The following is a 13,251-nucleotide window of genomic DNA, read 5'->3' as shown; positions in this document are numbered from 1 at the left end:
CCCTTCTACACACCCTCTCTCCCCTCTCCTTCCTTGGGTTCCACTTCTTAGGGCATGTGGTTTCTCATTCTCTCTCCCAAAACATGGTTTTGAAAATTAAATGATGCCCTGGAAATACGGTCTGCTCTTAAGAGGAAGCAGGATGAATACTGTGCTTAAACCACTCTCTTTTGAGATGATATGGTTTTCCGCGCCCTTCACGCTGTGGGCTCCCACCGGTGGAGAAGCCAACAACAGCACCTTTCCCAGGAAGAATTCTTTACTGTGCAGCAGGAATGCACTCCGTCTCTAAGTGCAAGATTGATTTTCTTTCCTATTATAACTTTCAGTGGTTGATTTCAGGCTAACTTTAGAGCCCTGGGAAGTTTTTGAATTCTGAGCCTGTCAGCGAGAACCTCAGCCACCCCTCCCCTGGAGTTCCCTCAGTCCTGGATTTATCAGATTCTACTTCCAGACGAGTCGCTGGTTAAAATGTCAACTACAGGAATCTTGACTTGCTGCAAAGAATTCTCGATCAACTGTTTTTAATAATTTTTGAGTCATTTCACATATGAAAAAAGCAAACACCCCAATTCTCTGCATTCCTGGCTTTTACATTTTCACAAAGCACCAGTAAGGTGTCCACAGATCAACAAACTCTCCTACCTTTAGCTCCCGGGACACCTTGATCGCCTTGATCACCTTTAATTCCCTGGAGGCCAGGAAGACCTTTTGGACCTAAAAGCAGAGGGAAAGCATTGTCTTGCACAGAATTCCCAATGGTAAACAAATATGTGTGTGTATATATCTCTTTCTAGTGCACACACATACATGTACACAAATGTATAGATAAATGCATATACACACACATATACTCATATATGCATACCCACATATACACATTCACACACCTGCTTATGCATGCATACATATACACATACACACACATATAGGCATATATACACATATATGCACACATAGTCAGTGAACAAATTTCCAATTTATCTTCAAGGAAGAAAACAGCATTATTTCTGGTCATGTGTGTAAAACTTTAAATGAAACCCTTTTTTCTAGAACCCAGAAGCTACATTTTTATAAGCATGCAGCCAACTGTAAAATGATCCAACTAGTGGAGGGGCATAGGGCACTGTTTCTGGTCCCGATCTGATTCACACATGTCCCCAGTTGGACCACAAGACACCTTGAGGCTGCGACCTGTTTTATTCACCTTTTACGTGTATCTGACTCAGCAGTAAAAACTGCAGTGCCTGGGAGCTGGTAAGCAGCCCAAAAATGTGTGTTTAATACATGAATAAATTAATGAATAGCCCAAATCCATGACTTCTTATTGAGATGTTAATGACCCACTGATTCTTAATAAGAAAGTCAGAATGTCTTTATACTGGCATCCATAAGATTATACAAATTGGGCTGCCACACAGAAACGCCATTTTTAATTTGAAGAGAACAGTATCTCATGCTATAATGGCACCGGTGCTATCAGTGCTAAAGTGTCCGAGGCTAGCAAGCTCTTCACACAGCATCTGCTGCTGCAAAGGCTGTGCAGCAAGGCCTGTGCTGTCTTACCTTGAAATCCTGGAACTCCTGGAGGCCCCATATCACCCTTAGAGCCTGTGATTCCTGGAGAGCCACCGATACCCTAGACACACAAAGAGGAGGTTGGGAATTGCTCAGGATATGTAGGTTAAGTCTCTCCAGTAACCTGCTAGTTGGAAAACTGAAACGGCCCCTCAATGTTTTGCAAAGCACATTTGTGAACAAATGGTGCCTTGTGGTTTCTTAAATGATAGAATAACAACACCTTTGCATGTGCCTCAATCGGGAAGCTGGAAAGTAGAAGCATTTGTTTCCCTCCCATGTGTCTCCTCTGCTTGTCCATCCACAGGGGAAGCTCCTGAGGAGCAGGCAAATGTCCCACCCTTGCCACCTCCAGCTCACAGCACAATGCCATAGACAGAGCCAGGGCCCCCTCAACACCTGTGACGGCAACACAGCCATCCAGCACCAGCCAACGAGCTTTTCTGAAAACTTTCCCCTTAACCCTCAAGTGCAGGCAGTTTTCTTTAGAATTAGTTTTATGTCTTATCTGAAAACTGATTTTAAATATGCAAAGAAAATTAAGAAATGCTAAAGAACGAGTATTTTCCTTTATACTATGGCAATATTCGTGTATTTTAAAATAGGAGCTCATTTTCTTTCCATTTCAACACAGTCGTTCCCTTCTCTAGTCGTGGACAGCAACATGTAACAAGTTGTTTTCTTCCTTACGTAGCCTTGTTTCTTAGCCTTATTTTAAAAGTGTCAAACCAAAATAACATGAACATATATATGTATATAAACATATACACAAACACATATTTATACATAAGTATGTATATAGAGACAGACACTGATTGCACCAGGAATGGGGTATATTTCTTTTTCTTTCTTTTTTTTTTTTTTTTTGAAACAGAGTCTCTCTCTGTCACCCAGGCTAGAGTGCAGTGGCGCCATCTCGGCTCACTTCAATCTCTGCCTCCTAGGTTCAAGCAATTCTCCTGCTTCAGCCTTCCAAGTGGCTAGGATTACAGGCATGAGCCACCATGCTAACTTGTGCATTTTTAGTAGAGACAGGGTTTTGCCATGTTGGCCAGGCTGGTCTCGAACTCCACACCTCAGGTGATCTGCCCACCTCGGCCTCCCAAAGTGCTGGGATTACAGGCGTGAGCTACCAGGCCCAGCCGGGAATGAGGTATATTTCTATGTTACTGAGGAATAAAAATGGGAATACATAAATATTTGACAAATTACCTACACTTACATTACTGGAAAACTGCAATATAGCAATAGGGGCCCGAAAATACATTCACATACACATTTGCTATACTGTGGAGATATGCACACAGCTTTGAGGACAGGGAATGGGTAAACATGACTGTTGCTACCCCTTATAGCCAGTTCTGCGTAATTATTTATAAGCATTTCATAACTTACTGGTTCAGAAGTAAATCAGCACCACGTATTGTTTTGCACCCAGCAAGCTTAACTATTCTGTATCCATCCTTGAGAAAGGAGTCTGATGACTCTAAGATATGTCTCTGCTGCTGAGGAGCAGTTCAAAGCTTTCCCTTTACGGGAGAACATGTGTTGACTTACAGAATAACCCGGCTTGCTCCAGCATAACTGCAGAGGTCTGTCTCAAACCCCTCCTGTTCCCGATCTCCCCTGACATACTCTTTCTCCTAATGTGTGTTAGAGAGAGAGACACAGACAGACAGACAGATGGAGACAGACACAGGAAACAGAGAGACAGACACAGAGAATAAAGCTCTGCTAATCCAGCTATTTGAATGAGCGAGCCACGTAAACACAGTCCTTCAGCCATGGATGTGGTTAAGCTAAAAATCAAACCAAAGATCCATGACCACCACTAAGAAGGGCTATATATTCAGGTGCAGCAAAGAGCCAAAGTTAAGTCTCTCTCTCTCACACACACACACACAAACACACAAGGCTGCTGGTCACTTATTGCACCCTGAGATGTGCTCCTCTGAAGGCTTGTCTAAGTCACCACTTAGACTCTGTATCTGGATCAGGTCAGTAAAGAGAGATGGAATATTACTGGTTATCTTTTATGACTTGAACTGTTCAACTGCAATTCCCAGTCCTCCTGCCAATCGTAAGAGATGGCTGGGCTAGTTTTACAGAATTGTTCTCTGCAAAACAACATTGGCTTGCTTTTTACACTGAGTTTGTAAGTAGGTCTTCAATTTAGGCACTGAGCCATAATTTCCAGCAGTATAACATTTCCCTTTTATGGTTCTTGGAAAACTGGATTGTAAAAAAACGTTACAATAGTTTCCTACTCTGATGCCAATAAAGATGTGGGTTACTGGCAAGAAAGAAAGAAAGAACTGATTTAGTGGGGATGTGGGAGTGTAACACACACACACACACACACACATATATATATATATATACATACACACAGTACATACACACATAGACACATATGAATACTTGTGGCCAGAAAAGACTCCTTTAAAAATAAAAATCTACAAATCAATAACTCACAGGCATGCCCTGGAATCCAGGGTCTCCCTTGGGCCCTGGGACACCGGGTGCTCCTGGCCAGCCTGGATTTCCTTTGTCACCTTTAACTCCATCAATCCCAGGAAGCCCTGGAGGCCCCATGGGTCCCGGAAGTCCTAATGGGAGAGAAGAAAGCCACATATTTGGGGTTAAATATGCACACGTGTCCCTGGGCTATGGGGCTATCAATACTGCCACCCACGGCCGCTCACTGATACAACACTGGACCAACAGTGAGACCCCCTGAGACAGAAATCGAGGCAGGTCAAGGAAGGAAGGAAGGATGGAAGGAAGGAAGGAAGGAGGGAGGGAGCAAGGGAGGGAGGGAGCAAGGGAGGCAGGGAGGGAATAGAAACACCATTGTCTCTGATACAACACTGGACCAACAGTGTGAACCCTTGAGACAGAAATTGAGGCAGGTCTGGGAAGGACAGGAGGGAGGGAGGGAGGAAGGGAGGGAGGGAGGAAGGGAGGAGGGGAGGGGAGGGGAGGGAAGGGGAGGGGAAGGGGGGAAGGAGGGAGGAAGGTAAGGAGTAAGGAAGGGAGGGAGAGAGGGAGAGAGGAAGGAAGGAAGGAAGGGAAAGAGGAGGGGAGGGGAGGGAAGGGGAGGGGAAGGGGCGAAGAAGGGAGGAAGGGAGGGAGGGAGGAAGGAAGGAAGGGAGAGGAGGGGAGGGGAGGGGAGGGGAGGGGAGGGGAAGGGGGAGGGAGGGAGGAAGGAAGGAAGGGAGAGGAGGGGAGGGGAGGGGAGGGGAAGGGGGAAGGAGGGAGGAAGGGAGGGAGGGAGGAAGGAAGGAAGGGAGGGAGGGAGGGAGGAAGGAAGGAAGGGAGGGAGGGAGGGAGGGGGAGGGGAGGGGAGGGAGGGGAAGGGGCGAAGGAGGGAGGAAGGGAGGGAGGGAGAGAAGGGGCGAAGGAGGGAGGAAGGGAGGGAGTGCGGAAGGAAGGGAGGGGAGGGGAGGGGAAGGGGGGAAGGAGGGAGGAAGGGAGGAAGGAAGGAAGGAGGGAAGAAGGAAGGAAGGAAGGAAGGAAGGAAGGAAGGAATGACAGACATAGAAATGCCACTGTCTCTGTGTCCAAAATGGCCTGTGGTGAGTGGTGCCTGGGCACCTGTGCTACCCCTACAGGGGTCTTTGTCAGAACCCACAAGTGGGCCCAAGTGCTGCGCTGGTTTAAGTCAGACGCCACTGATGGGGCATGCGTCCACACTTGTCCAATCATTTCCTTTCTTGCATCTCCCTAATTAACTTAAATTCCTTGACGGAAAGGATACAAGAAAAGCTTTGACTCAATGGAGGCCAAACACAATTTCAAGCTGTAATAAATGCTGCAGACTTCTAAATAAAAAAGCTCAATTGAGAATTTAACTATTTCTTTTACACTATTTCCTTTTGTGAATTCTGTCCCAGTCCCCAGCCCTGGCCCCTGGTGAGATGCCCTTACCTGGCAGGCCAGGCTGGCCCTGAGGTCCGCGGTCTCCTTTGGGCCCCTCCGTGGCATGGCCTGGGGATCCCGGTAACCCTGGCTGACCCTGGGGCCCCGGGGGACCCATGAATCCTTGCTCTCCTTTGGATCCAGGAATTCCTGGGCTCCCGGCTAATCCTGGGAAACCCACCTCACCCTTTGAACCTAAACAAGAAAAACAGTTTGAGGTGATGGGAAATGCAGCAGCAGAAGAGTAATCTCCAGCGTGGACGGCAGAGATGGGAGGAGGCGTGCCTCATCCTGCAGGTGCTGCTCAGAGGGGGCTTCCAGGGACACCAGGGGAAACTGCAGCAAGGGCTCCGATCCCTCTTTCTCTTTAATAACACACTAGAATCCGACCATGGCCTGGCTGGAAAAAGAGCTCAGAATGCTAGGAACCCGGCTATCATTTTCATACTTCTTAAAAGACGTGTTCTATGGCAAAGGCATCTGAATTGTGTTTAGAGACATCTGCAGCAACTGCACTGCTAAACGAAAGCCTCACTCCATCAGCACATGAATGGGCTGGACAAGCCAATCATGTTATATCCATACAGTGGGACACTACTCAGCCATAGAAAGAAGTGAGCAACCACTGGGCTGGATCTCAAACTAATTATGTCATGGGAGAGTAGTCAGGCTGAAAAGACTACAAAGTGTGTGGTTTTATTTTTGTAAACTGCCAGAAAATGCAAACTAACCTAGAGGACCAGAAGGCAGATGGACGGTTGCTTGGGGACCGGGGAGAGGGCAGGACGGGGGGATTATGAAGCCACGGAGAAGACTTTTGGGGGAAGGCTTTGCTTGCTATCTAGAATGTGGGGATGTTTTCATGGTGTAGACCTATGTCAGCCTTATCAAACTGTACACTTTAAGTATTTGTAGTTTATTACCTGTCAGTTAAACTTCAATAGGGCAGGTTTAAAAAATTAAAAAGTATCAGCTTGTAGGGAAAAAAAAATTCCATGTTTGGTTTTAAACATATTATCCAAATCTTACCAATAAAAATGCCAAAATTCTAAGGTTATTTCCAAAACAAAGGCAAAGGGAATGAAATAGGGTCAAGACCTAAGGTGGTCATTTGGGATTCTCTTCTCCTGGGGATTCTCCCTGCTATTTCACACAGCAATGAGTGGAACACGCAAGGTGCTGTGCAGAGTTTGTGCAAGGGCAGTGCAGCATGTCGGAAGGAGTGTGCAGGTAGGAAAGGCAGGGCGGGAACAGCCCACAGTGACCCCTTGAGCAGGTGCATTTGCAAGGGGCTCTGTGTTTGAGGGAGTCTGTGAGTTAAGGGAGAGGGAAGTGTCCATTCCCAAGGCAGCCCACCCGGCACCAGGCCATCCTTCTCAACCCAGGGGTTCCCAGTGTCAGACCACACGCCTGCCAAGGGAACACTCTGGGCTGGTCTCGGGGAGAACCAGGGGGTGGGAGAAACAGCACCTCCGTGCCCCTGCTCCTTCTCAGCTGAAGTCCAAGGTCTTCCAGGGCTTTCTGAATCCTCCCACTGAGTGGGATCACTCAGGCAGCCCAGCCACCTGTCATAAGCATGCCTATGGATGCTGTGTGTGAGCTCCTGGCTACGGCCACCTGTGGCTTCTCTTCAGTGTCGTGTGGCTCACATGCCTTGTATTTTCTGTGTCCTCTTTGCTTTCCCATGAAATGCTCAGCTCTCTGAGAGAAGAGACTGCCTTCCCAAGCTCCTGGCCACCTCTCAGCTGCACTTAGTACTGGCACATCATAGCTGTGCAGGGCATGTTTTTGTCTCATGGCGTGTGCTACATACTGTCCTGCATTCATGTAAGTATAACTAGTTCTAGAAAGTCAGAATTTCAATATTCTGATGACCTTCTAGGCATAAAAATGACAGGGGTCTCCCCTCTCTGCTGGATTTTTATAAAATTAGTCCAAGTAAAAGATAATTCTGATCATGAGTGTACTGCAAGCCATTTTGATCCATTAATTAGAAGGGAACCATATGTGTCTTGCAGGCATTGCCCTCTGGGCCCAGCACCCATCCTCCATCCAGTTGCTGCCTGGCCAACAGGGATGGGGCTTCACTCTGAAGACACTGCCCTTTGTTCTGCTAATCAGGCAGCAGCAGTTGGTTGAAAAGGAAGAGCACAGTGAGCAAAGATTACCTTTGTCTCCTTTGGCCCCTGGAAACCCTGGGAATCCTCTTCCTGGTAGACCTATAAGATGAGGGTAAAATGCAATGTTTCTCTTTACTTAAACAATCCATCTGCAGGTACAACACGCAGCACTATCAACTCTGCAATAATACTATGTATATTTGTGGAGTACATAGATATTAGTTAATTGCACCCTTGTAATAAAATGATATTCCTACAGTTTTATAAGATACCCTTGACTGGATGTTCCTAATTTAGTACTTTTTCCTAAGTACCTTTCAGCTCAGAACCATCATGGCATTTAGCACAAATGATCTGTGCAAATGAGTATTTGTTTCCTGCTGCCATCTGGAGATGAGCAAATGGGATTATCAGACAACCACCCGCTAATTGCTATTCTCAGGGAGGTGGGGAGAGCCAAAGAGATTTGGGGCAGCAGATGCTGGGGAGATGACCAACGTCAGCAAAGGGCTTGAGGGAAGATTCAAACTGGCGGAAAGGAGTGCAGAGGTATTTTTATGAATTGTTTGTATAGAAAAACAAATGTATATAATATAAAGTTATGGAATGAAAAAAATGAACTTAAGAAAGAGGCCAGCACCAATAGCTGTGGAAGCTCTTGGTGGTCCTCCCAGTGTCCTCCCAAGTCAGGGGTAACCTGCTTCAAATGGTGTGTTTATCTCTCTCTTGCATTAAATACGAGTATTACTGTGTATGTGATTGTCATCATCACACCTGTACTTTTGTCCAAGTTATGGCCAAGTTAAAGCCCACCAGTGATAGGGGCAGACTCAGGGACCAACCAATATTTCCAACCATTTCCCCTCAAATGGGGAAATGCTGGGCAAAGAAAAGAGTTTTGTTTTGCTTTGCTTTGTTTTGTCATAGCAACCACAAGGGAAATGGAAAGTGTTCTAACAGCAGGTATTTTACGTGTCTCTGACTCACCACTGAGAGCTCAGGTTATTTTAGGGGAAGATGCCCTAAGTATTTATGGGATAATAAATCCCCCTTCTCTTCTTCCCCTCCTCTCATCCCACTCTACTCCACACATCCACATCAGTGTTTAAGTAGTTGCAGGGATGTGCAGTCTAGGGGCCACTTTGTGCCCAGCTTTGCTCACTGAACACAGGCAGTCTGCAGGTCTCTGGGAGTGGATGCTGCTGATTCTGATAGGGAATGGGGCACTGGGCCATACCTGGTTCACCCTTCTCTCCTGCTGACCCCGGGATTCCGTCACTGCCTGGCTCCCCTTTCTGGCCAGCTGGGCCTGTGGGGCCAGGCGTCCCAGGAAGACCTCAAAGAGAAAAGTCACATCAGACACTCGCATAACCTCTCACAGCACCCTAGCTGCCACACAAAATGGCCCTTTGCTGACATCCTTTAAGGGAGCTGTTCCCTCCCAAGCACACCTGGTTCTCCTGAAGTCAGTTCTGACTTCTCTTCAGAAAAGACCCTGCATGCTTTCAGCAACATCACCAAACCCTGACCCTCAAAAGCTGGTGACAAAAACTCCATGATAGCTACAAAAACAGTTTGGACATTTAGGTCCTAGATCCTGCTAGTGACAAGACCTCAGAAAGACCCCATAATCTGCACTAGACTCAGTTTGCCCATCTGAAAATGGGAGATAGGACAGCTGGCCTCCCTGCTCCCCGTCTGTGATGGGAACTCCTTGGAGCCTCCCATCCCCTGGCCACTGTTCTGTGTGTGCCCGGGCTGTGTCCCAAAGAGGGCCCTCTACCTGCTTCTCCTTTGACACCAGGGATGCCATCCAATCCTGGGAGGCCTTTGTCACCTTTTTCTCCAGGCAGCCCAGGGCTTCCTAAAGAAAAAAACAAAACACCAGAACATCCATAAGTTTGGGCTTTTCTTTGATTTCTTAGATCCCCAAGTCCAAGAGAAGGCCCCCTCACCTACCTGGATAGCCAACACTCCCGGGAGACCCTTTAAGGCCTGGAGACCCTGGCATTCCTGGGATCCCAATGCTTCCTTTTTCTCCCTTCTCTCCAGGGCTTCCTGGGAAACCCGCTATCCCTTGATCTCCCTGCAAGTAAAAGTCAGGCATATTAACTTTACATTTGTCCACGGGCATGTATCTGTAGGCATGTTATAGATAATGGTATACATTTTGGTGCAATGAGTATTGCATTGCAAAACTCCATTTCCAGATTTCTCATCAAAGAATCAAAGTCCACTTCTGAATGGTGAGGAAAACTTAAGTGCAGCAGAGCCAACCATCTGGTTTCTCCTTGCCACCCCTCTTTGCCCTCCATCCTCTCTGTTTTCTCCCGGTGACAGCTGTCTCCCACCTTAGCCTCTCACCAGTCTCTAGATTCTTCCTTGGGGGAGAGGTAGTGGATACAAGGGGAAGGAGAGGCGGCTTGTGCTGCCTTGTGGGACTCCCTGTGTGTTCTGGCTCACTGAGTGTGCTGAGATATGTACTGAACATTTCTCAGACAGCATCTCCACTGAGCTGGGAGAAGGGGACCTTTCCATGCAGAGCGCTGGTTACCTTTTCACCAGGCAGCCCTGGGATGCCTATGCCAGGTGGGCCTGCCTGCCCTTTCTCTCCTTTTGCACCTTTGTCTCCAGGTAAGCCAGGTGAACCTTGTGGGCCAGGGATGCCAGGCACGCCTTTCTCTCCAGGTGTTCCTATAAACACAAATAATTGCAGCTTGATTTGGGCTTAGCTAGTGCTGGTATTACAAAGGAAAAAGTGCCTCCACAGCCAGCCAAGAATGAGATACAAGCATACAAATCCCGCATGTATCAATCGGCTCATGACCCAGAACACGTCACCCAGATCACATCACAGCCACGCTATGGAATGTCTCTCCCATCCTTTAAGACCGTCATGTTATAAGACAGGGAAGAAATACATTAACTGCCTAGAATATTCACTTTCTCAACAGAATAAAAATGGATCTTATGTTCTTTATTATACAGCCAGCTCTCATTAGCCAGCCATCACAGAGACTATGAGGTGGGCGGGCAGGAGTCTGTGCACACTCGGTTCTGTGAGGCATGCTGGTAGCCAGGCTTATTCACGCATAGGCATGACCAGCAACCTAGATGTTTATATTTTAATTAAAGTGATAACAGCACCTGGTCAAGACTCAGGAGGAGATGGAGAGATGGGCTTCCCATCTGAACCCTCCCCCTTTCTGAGTGAGCTCTGAGGACCATCACTACCCAGCCCTTCCCGCACTCTCCTCCTCTTCTCGGCTGCTCTCACTACAATAGACATTGATGGCAAAGCATTAAGGCTTGTCCGGGATTGGAGCAGAGGAGTCCAGAGAATTCTTCTGAACTAACACGGAGGGCTGTGGAGCCATGAGCTCCTCAGGCCGACAAGCCTGGATGGAGAAGCCGACGTCTCTTAGGGAGATCCTAGCCAAGGGGATGGTCACTTGGAGATCATCAAAAGTTGACTGTATACAGCCCATGTTTTATTCCATTAGATTGTGAGTTTTCCTAGCGATGGCCATTCTGTCAGCCAAATGCCATCCATCCCTGAGCAGAGACCATTCAGAGCTGGGGATGTGAATTCATGTGAAAGACACACGTGCCTGGATTCTGTCCACCTCAGCTGAAGAGGATCTCATTCTGCAGACATGCCCTACCAGTACCACACGCACACCTGCTAGAGAACCCGCTTCTAAATCCAGTTTACCTGGCAAGCCCATTCCACCAACAGACCCTTTTGGTCCCGGAAGTCCTGGAGCACCTGGGGTTCCACTTATACCTGGATCACCTTTAGGTCCTAGAACCATAAAGAAAGCAATCTGGAAGGTCGGCATCTACAGAAAGAGCTGGGGAACACAGGCCTCATCCCGAGCCCTTGCCACACTGGGGACCGGGGCTCCACAACGTACCTGGCTGCCCAGGCTGTCCTGCCTGCCCGTCCTTTCCAGGCACTCCTGGGGTCCCAGGGTCTCCTCGGGATCCCTTCTCACCAATTGGTCCAATTTGTCCTACATATCAGAGAAGAAAATAGCAATGACCCACATTTGCTCGCAAGCAAGTTGCTGCAGAAACGCAGGTTGGTCTGGTATTATTTTTGGAGGACCCGATAACCCAGGAAAGGCACATTGTGGTTCCGAGCTTGGCCATGAGAAGCCTCCTGGACTTGCCTTTCTCTCCTTGGTCTCCCTTCTGGCCCTTCATGCTGCCCATGTCCACCTTATCCATGGAGCCAGGCTTGCCAGGGAGACCGACATCCCCCTTATCACCTTTCAAGCCAGGGTCTCCCCTGGGTCCTGAGGAGCCCGGAAAGCCATGGTCCCCTGCAGAGGAAAGAGAAGGCACCAGTGAGCCTGGGTCCGTGTCGCAGAGGTACTCATAAGGCTCACGTTCTTGTTGACTGGGAGAGCAGCTGGCAAAGAGGCTACAAAGCACTAATAACTTGTCCAAAATGGCATTAATGGCCAGTGTCTGAGACACAGAAGAATCCAACCCCAGGTAAATGAGCAGTAAAAATCCATTTTCTACAATTCATTATTCGCTAATAACTCTAATGCATGTGACTTGGCTTTCAGGTTTAGATAACTTAACATTTCTCTCCTTCCTACATATCTTTATCACTCTTATTCATAGTGCCCCTCAGTTCTATACAAAATAATAGAACAGGAATTTTATCATTCTACAAAACAAATGACCTTTTCATGTGTCATTATTTACAGTATTTCTTTGTAAAAGACATTATTTTGGAACAACTTCAAATAACAAGATAAGAAATAAAGATGAAGCCTTGTAAACTCGTGCAGGTTGTTAATCTGAGTCTAAGGACTCGGTCCCTGTATCTTGGCGTGGCTGAAGATTCCACCATTTCCCACAAGAAGAATCTCATCTGTGCCAAGAAGGAAAGCCCAACTTCTTTCTGATTTGCTTGGCAGAGCACAGTTTCAACCCCACGTGCACTGAGCACCAGGAATCCTACTGGAAGAAGGGGGTCTCCCAGCCTTCTGCTTGATGTTCTTAACTTCTTTTGTGGGCGTCTTAAAGTGAAATACGATCTACGACAACTTGGGAATTTCCCAAGTGGCATCGAGAAATACACACAAGATGAGCTTCTAGGGTTATCAGCTCCCCTACCTTTTTCACCCGGTAATCCCGGAGCACCCACTGGTCCTGGTGAGCCCGGCTGCCCGGGGGTCCCCATGACGCCCATTTCTCCCTTGGAACCTGTGGCCAAAGGAAAGGACTGTGAACATTTCCTTGCTCTGAATGCTGACAGTAAATGCGAAGCATCATAAAAAGAATAAGGTGAGGCCCATGTCCTCATGATGGATCCAGGCAGAAGTTACTTCTTACCTGGAAACCCAGGAATCCCAGGAGCCCCCTGCTGTCCAGGAAGGCCAGGGAGCCCTGACTGTCCCGTTATGCCAGGAAGTCCTTGAGACCCTTTATCTCCTTTAGGGCCCGGCATGTCCAGTCCAGGGAATCCGGGGAAACCCTTCTCTCCTTTTATTCCAGGAGGGCCTGCAGTTGGGTGAAACGCAAATAACTTTTAGCAGAATTTACAGAATGATCTACAATGTACAGTGCTCTGTTTAACTATGACTTTCTGCAGAAAGCCTGTGAACATGCC

General features: G+C 47.6%; 1 protein-coding gene across 2 annotated transcripts in view; it reads right to left on the bottom strand.

The window, feature by feature from the left end:
• The window catches only part of COL4A1 (collagen type IV alpha 1 chain), a 157,149-nt gene that overhangs the window by 16,625 nt on the left and 127,273 nt on the right, over nucleotides 1-13,251 (bottom strand). For both annotated transcript variants that reach the window (XM_055244660.2, XM_055244661.2), the window contains exons 32-45: nucleotides 12,975-13,142; nucleotides 12,756-12,845; nucleotides 11,795-11,947; nucleotides 11,537-11,635; nucleotides 11,335-11,424; nucleotides 10,174-10,313; nucleotides 9,579-9,705; nucleotides 9,403-9,483; nucleotides 8,857-8,955; nucleotides 7,668-7,718; nucleotides 5,509-5,694; nucleotides 4,054-4,187; nucleotides 1,567-1,639; nucleotides 646-717 (exon numbers count right to left, since the gene is read on the bottom strand). In XM_055244660.2, coding sequence (XP_055100635.2) covers nucleotides 646-717; nucleotides 1,567-1,639; nucleotides 4,054-4,187; nucleotides 5,509-5,694; nucleotides 7,668-7,718; nucleotides 8,857-8,955; nucleotides 9,403-9,483; nucleotides 9,579-9,705; nucleotides 10,174-10,313; nucleotides 11,335-11,424; nucleotides 11,537-11,635; nucleotides 11,795-11,947; nucleotides 12,756-12,845; nucleotides 12,975-13,142 — 1,563 coding nt within the window. The remainder of the gene's footprint in view (nucleotides 1-645; nucleotides 718-1,566; nucleotides 1,640-4,053; nucleotides 4,188-5,508; nucleotides 5,695-7,667; nucleotides 7,719-8,856; nucleotides 8,956-9,402; nucleotides 9,484-9,578; nucleotides 9,706-10,173; nucleotides 10,314-11,334; nucleotides 11,425-11,536; nucleotides 11,636-11,794; nucleotides 11,948-12,755; nucleotides 12,846-12,974; nucleotides 13,143-13,251) is intronic.

The sequence above is a fragment of the Symphalangus syndactylus genome, chromosome 15 (genome assembly GCF_028878055.3).
Source record: "Symphalangus syndactylus isolate Jambi chromosome 15, NHGRI_mSymSyn1-v2.1_pri, whole genome shotgun sequence".
Taxonomy (NCBI): domain Eukaryota; kingdom Metazoa; phylum Chordata; class Mammalia; order Primates; family Hylobatidae; genus Symphalangus; species Symphalangus syndactylus.
This window is presented reverse-complemented; position numbering and strand designations above follow the sequence as displayed.